The sequence below is a fragment of the Alexandromys fortis genome, unplaced genomic scaffold (genome assembly GCF_014885135.2).
Source record: "Alexandromys fortis isolate MF-2015 unplaced genomic scaffold, M_Fortis_MF-2015_v1.1 scaffold_153, whole genome shotgun sequence".
Taxonomy (NCBI): domain Eukaryota; kingdom Metazoa; phylum Chordata; class Mammalia; order Rodentia; family Cricetidae; genus Alexandromys; species Alexandromys fortis.
Genome location: NW_026068032.1, coordinates 2,522,073 through 2,535,842, shown reverse-complemented (window position 1 = coordinate 2,535,842; position 13,770 = coordinate 2,522,073). Strand labels below are relative to the sequence as shown.

The 13,770-nt window shown below is 48.7% G+C and overlaps 1 protein-coding gene across 1 annotated transcript in view; it reads left to right on the top strand.

Annotated features, from left to right (window-relative positions):
- Window positions 1-13,770, top strand: part of Itpr2 (inositol 1,4,5-trisphosphate receptor type 2) — a 391,521-nt gene that overhangs the window by 22,174 nt on the left and 355,577 nt on the right. The window contains exon 2 of the mRNA XM_050164739.1: window positions 7,405-7,475. Within this exon, the coding sequence (XP_050020696.1) occupies window positions 7,405-7,475 (71 nt within the window). The remainder of the gene's footprint in view (window positions 1-7,404; window positions 7,476-13,770) is intronic.

The window sequence follows — 13,770 nt, the reverse complement described above, 5'->3', positions numbered from 1 at the left end:
ACACACACACACACACACACACATATATATGGGTATGGAGACTTCCAAATAAAGAGAGAAGATGAACATGCATAAATCTATGTACAGATGGTAGCAATGAGCCTTCAGACCACAGAAAGATCTTCTCTTAGGAAGAGAATGGTATAGTTCTTCCATTCCTTCATATCCACACACCCATGTGTGCTTTCAAGAGTTTCTGCCTTGCCTTCTTAGTACCCTCTACTGAGGCGCTGATATCTGAGACCTCCACCTACACTGGGCCAAGGCCCCACTTTGAGCTGCTGGTTTTACTTCCAGAGGAAAACCCAATGAAAGTAGCCAGCTCTGTGATGAATTGTGATGGTGCTGTGCGGTTCTGTGCCTGCCAAGCAGAGGGGGCCCCTCTTGGCTCTTCATTGAGGTCAAAAGGTTGAATTTTTGTTAAGAATTACAAAACTTAAAAAAAAAATTCAAGCCCTCTTGACCTCCAGGTATGCCTCTGCTTGTGACTGTGGCCCCAGAAGCTGGGACAGGGCTTGGCTCATAAGGAACACTAGAGATAATTTTTGTTTTGTTTTGTTTTGAAATAGTGTCTAACATAAGCAAGTAAGCTCAGATTGTCCTTGGGACCATCAAGTAGGCTGACTTTGAACTCCTGGTCTACCAGCCTTTACCTCCAGGGATTAGAGGCCCACCTCACTAAGCTTGCCTTTAGGCCTTTAGAAAGGGTTTAATGCCTTTGGATTACTTCCTCGCCAATTTGAGGTATGTCCTTGGGATGACAACCTTTTTTCTGAGCATGTGTGTTTACATTTAGCTGCTGGAAAATGCTGGAAGTTTGGTGCCGGCACTGCTGAGCTACACGAGGACGGGAAGCGTCTGGCTTCACAGCTCGTCCCTTTCTGACACTTCCTAGACGCGCCCTGGTCTCGGGTTGACTCAGAAGCAGTCACCTGTTTCAGCTTTAACGAGGCAGCTTCCATCCCGTCCAACTTTCTGGAAACACACGTAGCCTCTCGCGCTGTAATGACTGTGGGAATCGCTGTGCAGCTGCCAGAGGTTTTTCTGGCCAGGGAACTTCTCTTGCCAACTATTTCCTCTCAGAATATCTCCCTTTTATGTCTGCTCAGCCAGGAAGTGATAGCTGCGTCTCATGTTCTTAGCTGTTGTGAAGACGGCAGCGTGGCTAAGGGAATGAACGGGAGGGGCAGGTGCTTGACTCCAGACCTTGCCACCAACCACAGGGCTCTGAAGATTTTCCAGGACGGAAAGTTCCTGGGCTCCTTAATGCTCTGCCTTGTTCTGTCCTGGCGCTCTTGCTGGCCGGGTGCTTTTGGAGGTCCTCGTGTTGTCCCTGTCTAGAATATATGATGTCAGATACATGGTTTCCTCGGGGGTGAGTCACTGTCAATCTTTAGTCGTTGGTCGCTGCTTTATCTTTCTTCCCGTGGTGCCAGCCTTGGGCAGGTGGCCCTGTGAGAAAGCCGGCTGAGCAAGCCCTGGGGAGCAAGCCAGTAAGTAGCACCCTCCATGACCTCTGCATCAGTTTCCACTTCAGGTTCCTGCCTTGACTCCTTTCAGTGATGGGCTATGATGCAGATGTGTAAGCCAAATAAACAAACCCCTTTTACCTCTTTTCTCCTCAGCTCGATTCTGGTTGTGGTAGGACAAGTAACCCTAACTAAGAAGCATATAAAGTATTGGATTCGTGGCATCTCCATAAGTATTCGCTATTGCCTTTTTTCCTCCTCTCCCATCCCTCCACCCTACCTCCAGCTTACTTTTCCTCCTTCACCTGAGCTTATCACAAGCAAGCCACCGTCCTGACTGTCACTTGCTAGGGTGAGTGCACACCTGGGAGTAGACATGCTAACAGCAGGGTGCACAATGCTCGACTTTACTTTTTTTTTTTTTTTTAAAAAGTTTTATTTAGTTATTTATGCGTATGAATGTTTGCATGTATATATATCTGTGTGCCACATATGTTTCTGGGGCCCTTGGAGCCCAAAAGAGGGCTTCAGGTCTCCTGGGATGTGAGTTACAGATGGCTGGCTGTGAGTTGTGTGTGGGTGCTGGAAATCAAACCCTAGTTCTCTGCTAAGAGTCAGTGTGCTTAGTCATGGAGCTGTAGCTCCAGCCCCAGGCTGCTAGGCTTTTTTTTCTTTCTCTCAGATATTACATCCTGACTGCATCCAGACCCTCTTTACCAACATGCCCTGTGAGCTGGCTAATCCTTCCCTTCCCTTCCCTTCCCTTCCCTTCCCTTCCCTTCCCTTCCCTTCCCTTCCCTTCCCTTCCCTTCCCTTCCCTTCCCTTCCCTTCCCTTCCCTCCCCTCCCCTCCCCTCCCCTCCCCTCCCCTCCCCTCCCCTCCCCTCCCCTCCCCTCATCTCTTCCTTGCACCTCACCTTTCCCCCAGACCCACTTCCCCTCCACCTCCCCTCAAAAAAGAGCAGGCCTCCAGGGGACATTAACCGTGCATGGCATAACAAGCTACAATAAGACCAGGCACATACCATCACATCAGGGCTGGAGGAGGCCACCCAGTAGCAGGAAAAGGGTCCCACGGGTGTGCAAAGAGTCCCCACTGTTAGGAATCCCCTAAGAACACCAAGCTACTTGGCCATAACATATACATTTATATAGAGAGGACCTCAATCAGATCCCTTCAGGCTCCCTGATCTCTGCCAGCCCTGTGGGCGGTGTTTCTGTGGTGTCCCTGACCCCTCTGGTTCCTCCAATCCTTCCTCCCCCTCCTCTGCAGGACTCCCCAATCTCCACCTAATGTTTGGCTGTGGACCCTACACCCTCTCCATCAGTTGCCAGGTGAAGTCTCTCTGGCCTCTCTCATGACGATTCTGCTAGGCTCCAGTCCCAGAACACTACAGGCAGGATAAACTGTAGGGTTGAAGGTTTTGTGGCTGGGTTGGTGTCCCCGTCCCTCCGCTTGAGGCCTTGCTTGGTTACAGAAGATGGCCAGTTCAGGCTCTGTGTCCCCCATTACTAGGAGTCTTTGCTAGGGATACTCTCATACATTCCATGGAGTTCCCATCGCACTAGGGTTCTACTCGCCCCTGAAATACCCCTGATTTCAGTCGTTCATCTTCAACACCTCATCCCTCCTATGTCCGACCCCACTGGCCCCCAGGCCACCAGCGGAGTCTATTCTATTTCCCCTCTCCAGGGGGATCCTTGCGTATCCCTTTACAAATAATATTAAATATCTTGGGGTAACCCTAACCGATCAAGTGAAAGACCCGTGTGTTAAAAACTTGGGAGTCTTTGAGGAAGGAAACTGAAGACACGGAAGATGGAAAGCTCCCCCACGCTCATGGAGATTAACATAGTAACAATGGCCGATCGGCAGGTTTTTTTTTTTTTTTTTTTTAACAACTTTGGTTGAGTATGTCTTAGAGTAGACAGACTGATGCTCACCCCACTCCTCCGCTCTTCGCTCTTCGGTTCTTTCCAAACTCAGTTCCATTTCTGTAACTCTTGGGATGAAGTGATCAGTTTCTCGGGAGCTGGGCAGCTCCTTAGGCTTCGGGTTTTATCGAGGCTCTGGGTAGCGGAGCCCAGACCCTCTTTACCGACACGCCCTGTGAGCTGGCTAATGGCTTTCATTCCCAATTCCCTCTAAAACTGCTCAGCACAGAGATTAGGGGAGGAGTTCTGTGGCACTCAGCTCAGACCCGGAGGCACGGAGGTGAGCAGGGTGTCATGCCACCTCTGTAATTTTTATGTGTCCTAAGTCTTATTCCTAAAAATATGGGGGGTTCCTCCCGCCCGGCGGGCTCACAGAGCAGCAGCAAACTCCCGCGGGTCCCCAGCGGTGCCGGGCGCCGGCTCCAGAGTCCGGCACACGAGCTAGCGGCTACAGTTTCCCACCAGCGGGAGGGCATGCGCCACGCGGCCGGTGGCGGAGGGTAACAGACACGTAAACACAAAAAATAGGCATAAGTGTTTATTAAGGAAGAAGGAGAGAGAGAAAGGGAGAGAAAGGGGGAGAGAGAGAAAGAGAGAGAGAGAGAGAGAGAGAGAGAGAGAGAGAGAGAGAGAGAGAAGAGAGGGGGGAGAGGAGGAGAGAGCGAGGTCACAGGTTAAAAAGGAGTGGGCGTGGCTAGGGCAGGGACCGAAAGAATAACATTTTGTTGTAGTTGTTGTTATGTTTTGAATTATAAACAGGTCTTGGCTCCTCGGAGACCCTGTCCTTTCCTTCTCAGCATTCTGTTTAATGCTGTGATCCGCTCAGGGCTTCCCAAAGCCTTTCCAATTCAATGTCAGGAACTCAAGTCAGATTGGGAAGTAGTTAGGGTTGTTCCCTCTTGACACGGTCCAGCTTCTCATTTCTTTTCCTTTTTTTTTTTTTTTTTTTTTTTTTTTTTTTTTTTTTTTTTTTTTTTTTTTTTTTTTTTGGTTTTTTGAGACAGGGTTTCTCTGTGGCTTCGGAGTCTGTCCTGGAACTAGCTCTTGTAGACCAGGCTGGCCTCAACCTCACAGAGATCCGCCTTCCTCTGCTTCCCGAGTGCTGAGATTAAAGGCGTGTGCCACCACCATCCTGCTCAACTTCCCATTTCTAAGAAAGCACCATCTAAACACCCCACAGGTGCTTCTGCCTGCCCAGCAGCTTGCGTCAACCATGGTAGTAACTCGTATAAATGATGTGCCTAGATAGGTATCCATGATCAATATACATGGATTATATCTCTACCCATGCATGCTACTGTTTGATCACCCCTTCCCCATGGAAATCTGATCTCATGGGGGGGAAAATCTGATGGTCTAAAAAGTAGATTCTTTTGGTAACTAAGAAACCAGGAACCAAACTTTTGTGTGATTTTTAGCAAAGTGAATGGAAATGATGCATTCGGAAGATTCTGGTTAATACCAGGACGAGAAAGGGTGAGAAGGCTAGCTGCCACGTGCACACCTTCCTCTGGGAGGATTCCACGTGTGCATCTAACTGGCACATCCTCATGGTGTTATGGCAATGCTGCCAGCCAGACTGGGAGAGGTCAGGCACTCGATCTGAGTTAGACTCCCCTGTGGGCAGAAGAGGGCGTGCAGCCGCCCCCTCTTGGGATTGTCCTAGAAACACTCATAAAACTTTCGGTAGGTTCAAAACGTGTTTTTGTAGTTCATGAGAGAGTTGTTAACTTAGGCGGCTCTAGCGAGCTCCTGCTGTGTGCCCTGCTCTTTTCTGAAGCAGAGCACGCTGTGGGGAGTAAAACAAGCTCTCGGGCTTCTAGAAGGGTTTAGAACATGCCAGCAATGGCGGTTGACGGCTTAGCCCTCCTAGCACTGACACCAGGTAGGTAGCCTCACCCTTCTTTTATGGGATGGTGGGTGACCAACGTTAGGATGGAAGCTGAGTGTCACGACCACCTCATGCTCGTATGCTTGACCGCCTGAGTGGGTCCTAGAGCCACACCTACATAGTCACCTAAACACGAGTGAGAGGCTCCGAAAAGCGGGGGCTAATCTGACAGCTTTTATTTTTTTCTTCTGGAGATGGGGTATCGTTATGTAGCTCTGGCTGTCCTGGAACTCTCTATGTAGACCAGGCTTGCCTCAAGCTCACAGAGATCCACCTACCTTTGTTTCCCAACTATTGGAATTAAAGACTTGTGTAGTAATGTGATGTTATACTCTTTGGACTCTTTTGGGGGGCCGCCACCCAGCTCCCAAATGAATTACACATTTATTTATAAATGATCAGCCTTAGCTTGGCTTGTTTTTTGACTGCTTTTCTTAACTTATACTATCCCATCTACTCTTTGGCCTCTGTGTTTTTCCTGTTCTCTTCTTTAAACCTTACTCTTACTCCATGCATTGCTGTGTAGCTGGATGGCTGACCCCTGAAGTCCTCTTCCTTTTCAGGCTACTTCTCCAGAACCCCTTCTCCCTTCTCCCAGTTTTCTCCTCTGATTTATTCTCTCTGCCTACCAGCTCCACTTGCCTTCCTACCTCGCTACTGGCCATTCAGATCTTTATTAGACCATCAGGTGTTTGAGACAGGCGCAGTATCCAGCTTCACAGTTTAAAAAGTGCAACATAAACAAAAGTCACACACTTTAAAATAATATTCCCAACAGGCGTGTGCCGTCACACCTGGCCCCTGACCACTCTTAATATTTTACTGTGTCCCATTAAAAATTATTCGTTTTATGTGTATGTATATGCTACAGAGTGTTTGTATGCGTGCACGTGTGTTCAGGAGCCTGAGTGTGCCAGAAGAGGCATCAGATTTGACACAACCAGAGCTGGAGTCACAAACAGTTGTGAGCGACCATGAGGATGCTGGGAATCAAATCCAGGTCTTGTAAAAGAGCAGGAAGCGCTCTTAGCCTCTCGGGCCATCTCTCCAGCCCTCTGTATTTCTATATGTACATATGTAGAGGTGTGTGTATATGTACATGTACATATTAAATTATTTCTTCTTTGGCAATTTCATACACAAATGCAATGTATTTAGATCATAGCCTGTCCTAGCTCCTCCCCTCACGTCCGTCTGTTGAAATAGGAGCGGCGGGGCTGCGTCCCCAGCACCCCGCCGCCCGCATGGCTAGGTTATGCCCGAAATAATTACACGGAAACTGTATTCTTTCAAACACTGCCTGGCCTGGCTAGGTCCAGTTTCTTATTGGCTAGCTCTTACATATTGTTCTAACCCATTTCTAATATTCTGTGTAGCCCATGAGCTGGCTTACCAGAGAGGATCTTAACCTGCGTCTGTCTGGAGTGGGAGCATCATGGCGACTCCTCCACTAAGCTTCTTTTTCCCAGCATTCTCTTCTGTCTACTCCGCCTACCTAATTTTCTGTCCTATGAGGGCCGAGGCAGTTTCTTTATTATTACAAGACCCACCTCCATCATCCGTCTGTCTCTGTGTCTTCTGCCCAATGCCATTCCATCCTCCTATTACCTACTGAGGCAATTAGTGCTTTCCACTAACTGTGCAAGAGTGTGGGCCATCTACTCCAGCAGGGGCAGCCTGCTAGGCTGCATCTCTGAATAAAACTGACTCTAGCTTTCAGCGGCTAGCATCTGCTAAAAGCTCTCAAGTTAAGGTGGGATCTTGTGAGCTCCTCCCCTCCCCATGCTTGGAGGAACATTGACTGGCCTCATTTTAGGCCCGATATATATATATATATCTACAACCTTGATGATTGGCTGGTGCTTATTCCACAACATCCTAAGGGCCAGGGCATTTTCCTTAACTCTCGGTGGCTGTCAAGGTCAGCCGAACTAACAGGTTCCCTACCACTTAACACTTCCTGTTCTTTCCACAACCAGATCTTTTTATGAATCTAGGACTCTCAACAGTTTCCGAGTATTCCAACTGTAAATATTTCCCCGGTGTCCTTGTGTGGAGTGTGGATTCTGAGTGTGATGATGCTGACAGTGTAAACATTCCTTCCTTCTAGGCTGGTGGACGACCGCTGCGTGGTGCACCCAGAGGCAGGGGACCTTGCCAACCCACCCAAGAAGTTCCGAGGTAAGAAAAAAAAATGAAGACAGTGTGACCTAAGAGGGCAGTTTACTTTGTGTCTTAGGTAATAATGTTAGAATTATACTCAGTGTGTCACGGAAGATCACTTCCAGCTCCCCCATAGGTTTTTGTTGTTGTTGGACATTGAGGGGGTCCTGTGATGAACAATTATCTGAGTTCTGTTTTGCAATGTGACTTTGATATGCTGACAGGAGACCCTGGCAATTACCATGAAAGATGGCGTTCTCAAACCAGTTCAGAAGAACTAAATGCCCTTTATTCATAGATTCCTGGGGACAGTCCTATTGTAGATGGTACAGTGTTTTACTGGTGGCGTATAGGTTATCTTTATGGAAGTCCCGTGTTGAGTGAATGTGGCTGTTAGAGCCACACCCAGACGACGCAAGGTGACTGACTAACTGTTGTCTTAGCTCGCTGTTCCAAGTGAAGACGTGAGATGACTAACTGGTGTCTTAGAGCTACGTTCCAAGTGAACTCTTAGAAGCAGCTTCATGGTTTTCTTTTTTTTTTTTATTTGCCTCTTAACACAGATATTTTATTTTATTTTATTTTATTTTATTTTTTTATTGAGAATAGGAAAAAAAAAGTTTCCGCCTCCTCCCAGCCTCCCATTCCCCTCCCCCCCTCCCTCTTCCCTCCCCCTCCCCCCTCTCTCCTCCCCCTCCCCCCACTCCTCTCCCCCTCCCTCTCCAATCCAAAGAGCAGTCATGGTTCCCTGCCCTGTGGAAAGTCCAAGGTCCTCCCCCCTCTGTCCATGTCTAGGAAGGTGAACATCCAAACTGGCTAGGCTCCCACCAAGCTGGAACATGAAGTAGGATCAAAACCCCTTGCCATTGACCTTGGCTTCTCATCAGTCCTCATTGTTCGCCATGTTCAGAGAGTCCGGTTTTATCCCATGCTTTTTCAGTCACAGTCCAGCTGGCCTTGGTGAGCTCCCAATAGATCAGCCCCACTGTCTCAGTGGTGGGTGCACCCCCCGTGGTCCTGACATCCTTGCTCGTGTTCTCCCTCCATCTGCTCCTCATTGGGACCTTGGGAGCTCAGTCCAGTGCTCCAGTGTGGGTCTCTGTCTCTATCTCCATCCATCACCAGATGAAGGTTCTATGGTGATATGAAAGATATTCGTCAGTATTGCTATAGGACTTCATGGTTTTCTTGACTGCAACTGTTCCAGTTGCAGCAGCAGGTTGATTAGAATTTGGCTGCTGCAAAAGGATTAATGGGACCTGTAGAACATTTTAGAAAACAAAAAGTAGTAACTAAAACAACATTACAGCAACATAGAAACATTAAAAGCTAGGCTCTGCATGTAAGAGCGAACATACGGTAGTGATCTAAGGGTCTCGCTTAGGTTTCTTTCCTTCCTTCCTTTCTTTGTTCCTTCCTTCCTTCCTTCCTTCCTTCCTTCCTTCCTTCCTTCCTTCCTTCCTTCCTTCCTTCCTCTCTCTCTCTCTCTCTCTCTCTCTCTCTCCAAGCTTTCTCTATATAACCACCTGGCCGTCTTGGAACTCACTCTGTAGACCAGGCCTTGCATCACCACCTGCCAGGCTTTCACTGAAAGCATCTTTGGGAGGAAGGGGTCTATTTTAGCTCACAACTCTTGGCCACATCCATCACGGAAGGAATTCAGAGCTGGAATTCAAAGCAGGAGCTGAAGCAGAGGCCATGGAGGGAACTGCTCCCGGCTTGCTCCCGGCTTGCTGCCCAGGGCTTGCTCAGCCTGCTTTCTTCCACAGCCCAGGACCCCCTCTGGCTAGGGGTAGCACTGTTCAAAGTAGGCTGGTCCCTCGTACACCAACTTCTAATTAAGACAATGCTCCAGAGTCTTGCTTACAGGCTGGTCTGATGGAGGCATGATTTTGTTTACAACAGAGTAAAATTTCGTTGTGTATATATGCCACATCTCACCTGATCCATTCATCTGTTGACGGATGGGTACCTGGAATCTCCATTTCATGGGTATTGTGAACACACCAGCAATAAACATGGATGTCCAAGCATCTCTGCTGGAGGCTATAGAGTCCTCTGGACAGAAAGCCAGGAGTGGACAGCTGTTTCATATGGTAGCTGTATTTTTGTTTTTTTGTTTTTTTTTTTTTTTTAGAATCCAGAACCACCAGCCCGGGGATGACACCACCCACAGTGGGCTGGGCATCCACATCAGTCACGAATTAAGAAAATATCCTACAGGCCTGCCTACCGCCCCGTCTTCTCAATTGAGGGTCCTTTCTCTTCTGATGATCCCAACTTCTGTCAAGTGGACATAAAACTAGCCAGCACACAGTTCTTTATATATTCTAAGTTTTAACTTCCCTGTCTGAGGTGTGGCTGACCAGCAGTGTCCCCCATTCTGTCCGTTCTGCTGATGGTTTTCTTTGCTGTGTGGAAGCTTCTCAGCTTTTTGGAGTTCAGTTTCATTATTCTTGCTCTGTCTCCTGTGCTGTTGGAGTCCTGTTTAGAAGGCTCCAGAGAGAACAGTCTACTAGGGAACTGGGACAACGTGCTGTTTGTAATGGGGAGAGGCTGAGTGCATTGTCTGAGGGCTGTATTGTCATCTAAAGTGGGCCACCTGAGGGCTGTATTGTCATCTAAAGTGGGCCACCTGTCATGAGCCTCCAGGGCATCTGCCACTGTCCCAGGAGAGCTGAGCTGGATAGTAAGAACAATGCCCTCTGGGGAGGCTTTGTTAGCCTTTCCCTCTTCAGAGGGACGGCCATTGCCGCTGCCTTTGTCATTATACAAATGTAGTTAAGTTATAATAAAAAAACATAACAAGTTTCTATTAAATGCTCTACCCCTTACACCCAACCCTCTTCTGGGGCAGAATTCTTTTCATTTTATTTTTGTTTCTTAGTCACTGAATTTTACCCCTTCTTCCCCCTTGAAAATGGCCATTGGATACCGTGGGCTGAGATAGCCAAGCTCTCTCTGGGATCGTAAGATCAAACTTGGTTCCCAGGGGTGTCCTGAGTCTTTGTGCTCTGGCTATCGGCATCCAGATCTCCCCCCCCCCCCCCCCCCCCCCCCCCCCCCCCGTCTTTAGGGGACTTTCCCTTTCTACAGAGCAGGTTGTGTGCAAGTGTGGGTTACTCTGGAGAACCTGAAGAGCCAGAGCTAACAACTCTGTGCCCAAGAGGCAAATAGATCAGATGCCTGGGCCCTTGTTATCCGGTGGGCAGGGCTTCAAGGTGTCAATCATTCTGAGCTGGAGCCTGGCTACCCTGTAGTCTGACTTAGCTCACCACCCTGCTGACTGGCTCTCGGTTCCTGCTTCCACTTTACCCCCCCCGTCTTTCCACTATCACCAGAGATGGATGATATCCTTTCCTGTCAGGACCCAGAGATCCCCTTGTCTGAAACCCCAACTCTTCTCTATGATTTCTCCTCCTGGCAGAGGCCAGAGCCCAAGTCTCTGAATTTGACTCACTCTGTGCTGGTTTCCCCGGCGGCAGGCAGCAAACTTTCCCAAACGCCGCTGCTGCTGTTCAGCCTTGGGCAGCTTGTTGTTGCAGCTCTGCCCGCCTTTGTCACTGCCTGTGTCTCTCTCCTGCCTCCTCTTCAGCTGTAACAGCCATTGCAGGTTCACAGAGCTGACTCACGAGCCCAGCATGTCCAGACTGCTCTGCTAGTCCCAGAACTGCACTGTTCCTTTCTTAGCTGCTGTGAAGGGACAGGACCATCACCCCCTCGGTTCCTCTCCTTCAGTCGGGCGTATGCATTCTCTAGTTAATTTGAACAGTTTTCCCTGTTCAGCAGTGCAATGTGACTCCAACTCAATTCCTCCGATTTCTAGAGAAAATTAGCTTTTTTGGAACTAAAGTTCCAAATTGGCCAAAGTCATGATTTCTCCAGCTATGCACAGTTGTGAAGTTTCCTGCGGCTATGCCATGACAACTTTTACCTTTGGAGAGGGTCTAGCAATGTTTACCCCTTCCTTCTAAAGTTCCAATGGCAAACCCAGACTTCTCCCTGGGGAACCAGTGCGTTTACTGAACTTATGTACAGGGCATGGGGAGGGGTCACTAGAGGGAGTGTGGGTGACTTAAAGTCCTGCCAAGGTAGGGCTGCTTCAAGCGTGGATGACTCCTCTGTGTCTGTGTAGACGGAGTTCCCAAACCCCTCCCTGACATCCTGAGGGCCGTGTGCCATTAGGACAGAAATATGTGCACTAGCTGGCTTCTCAGGCAAGGGTTCAATGACCCTCCCACCAGCTCCTGCTCTGAAGGAGTGTCTGCAGCCCGCCAGTCGTCTGCAGGGCATCAGTCTGCAGGACATCAGCCTGCATCCCACCAATCTGCAGGGCATCAGTCTGCAGCCCGTCACACCTGCTGTGATGATCTGCAAGCGGGCACAGCTGACCTGATGAGGAAGGCAGCAGTTTGGCTTGGAGGACAATGACATCACAGTTGCCTTGTCAGCAGAGAAAACCAATTTGTCGCTAAGCAGACTTCCAGAGGTTCTTACAGCCTCCTGCACAGTTAGCTCCAGAAGGAATCATTCCAGGGCAATACTGTAAAGGAAAACAGTGGTTTTGTGTTACATAAGCTGAGACCCTTTGCTAATCAGATTCCTTGTTTGATTTATTCAACCTACTTGATTTTGATATTTTTTTGATTCAAGGTCTTGGGTGGGGCAGGGTCACCTTGAATTTGCTACGCAGCTACAGGATGGCCTTGAACTTTGACACTCCAGTCTCCACCTCCCAAGTGTTGGGATTACAGGGGTGTGACATCATGCCTGGCTTTCTCTGTTTTTTTTTTTTTTTTTTTTTTAAAAAATGATCTGTGATAAAGATGCGTGCACAGCAGAAACTCGTCCTCTTCCGTTTCCTCAAATACTTGTGTATCAGCTGGGCTTCACATTGTTGTGGTCAAATGCCCGAGAAGAAACCCATCCAGGAAGGAAGGGTTTTCTCGGGCTCATGGTTTGTGGAGTCAGGGTAGGCGCAATGGCAGGAGCAGCTTTGGGCTGTGGCAGCAGGAGTGGCCGGGTGCCTGCTCATATCTGGGCAGGTCAGGAAGCAAAGAAAAGGAACCGTGGGCCTCTGTTGGCTGTCTCTCTCAGCTTTATTGTTCTGGGGCGAGCCACTTTCAGGCCGTGTCTCCCTCCTCAGTCACACACTCGCAGACACGCCCAGTCTCCTCGGTGACTCCAAACCCAGCCGCTGACAGGGATGGGAAGCAGCTCACGGTCATCTGTCCACACTGAGGATTTGCAGTGTGTGCTGCTGGTTACTAAACTCTAGACCTCATTTGGATTATACCGTTGTTTTCCTACTCTTCCATGTTTCCCACGGTCCCTGCGGTAGTTGGTCACCTTGTCCTTCCCAGTCTCTCAGGGTTGCAATGCTTCTTCAGTCTTTATTGCTTTTTGCCCTTGGTACTTTTGAAGAGTACAGCCAGACATTTATTGACTTTCTTTTGGTTTGGCTCTTTGTGGTGTTTTGCTTACAGTTCACTTGGCTGGGGGTTAAAGTCTGGGGACGCATACCTCAGAGGTCATGTGCACGTCCCTGTACCACACAGGTCATGAAGTCAACATGGTGATTACTAGTCTTGTGTTTTGATGTACAATTTCACATTCCTTGTGTTCTGTGAAGAGAGTTACTTTCATTTATATGTTATATTGGCTTTAGAGTGTTTTCCTTCCTATCTCCCCTTTGTATTTCTCCTTTTTCTGGAAAATCTGTGTTAGCCACTGTATGGCCCTTTTCAGTCAGGAGCTCGCCTACATGAGAGAAGCTGGCTTACATGTCCTTCTGTGACCCTAGGAGTGAGGAGACAGAGACATGATGGTGAAGCCAAGCAGCCTGTCCCCAGGGGAGGTTGTCCCCAGGAGGGCCAAGGAGGGAGGCGGTGGCCCCTGACTGATCAGGTTCTCCACAGTGTTGGGCTTTTTGGACTAGAATGTTCCAGCTCTTGAGATTCTGAAGTTGTTGACCCATGCCTGTTTCATAACCCGCCAAGCCTATCACAGGGCCACGCTTGGCAAGCAACAGATGTTTAGGGGTCATAAGTCATGGTGCTCCAGAACCTGGAATTTGAAGGAAGAATTTCTATTCTGTGCAATGAAAAAAGCAGGTGGCCAAAAATCGGGGGCTTGGGTGTGACCAATAGCAAAGTCTTTACCTGCTTCCTTTTCCGGTGACTACAGAGGACACTTTGAAGGCATGACCTTCCCTTTGCCTTCGTTCATGGAGGTTACACACTCAGGCGCACAAATGAAGACTTACTAATATGTACAAGCGTACACATGCATGTATGCAAGCGTGTGTGCATGT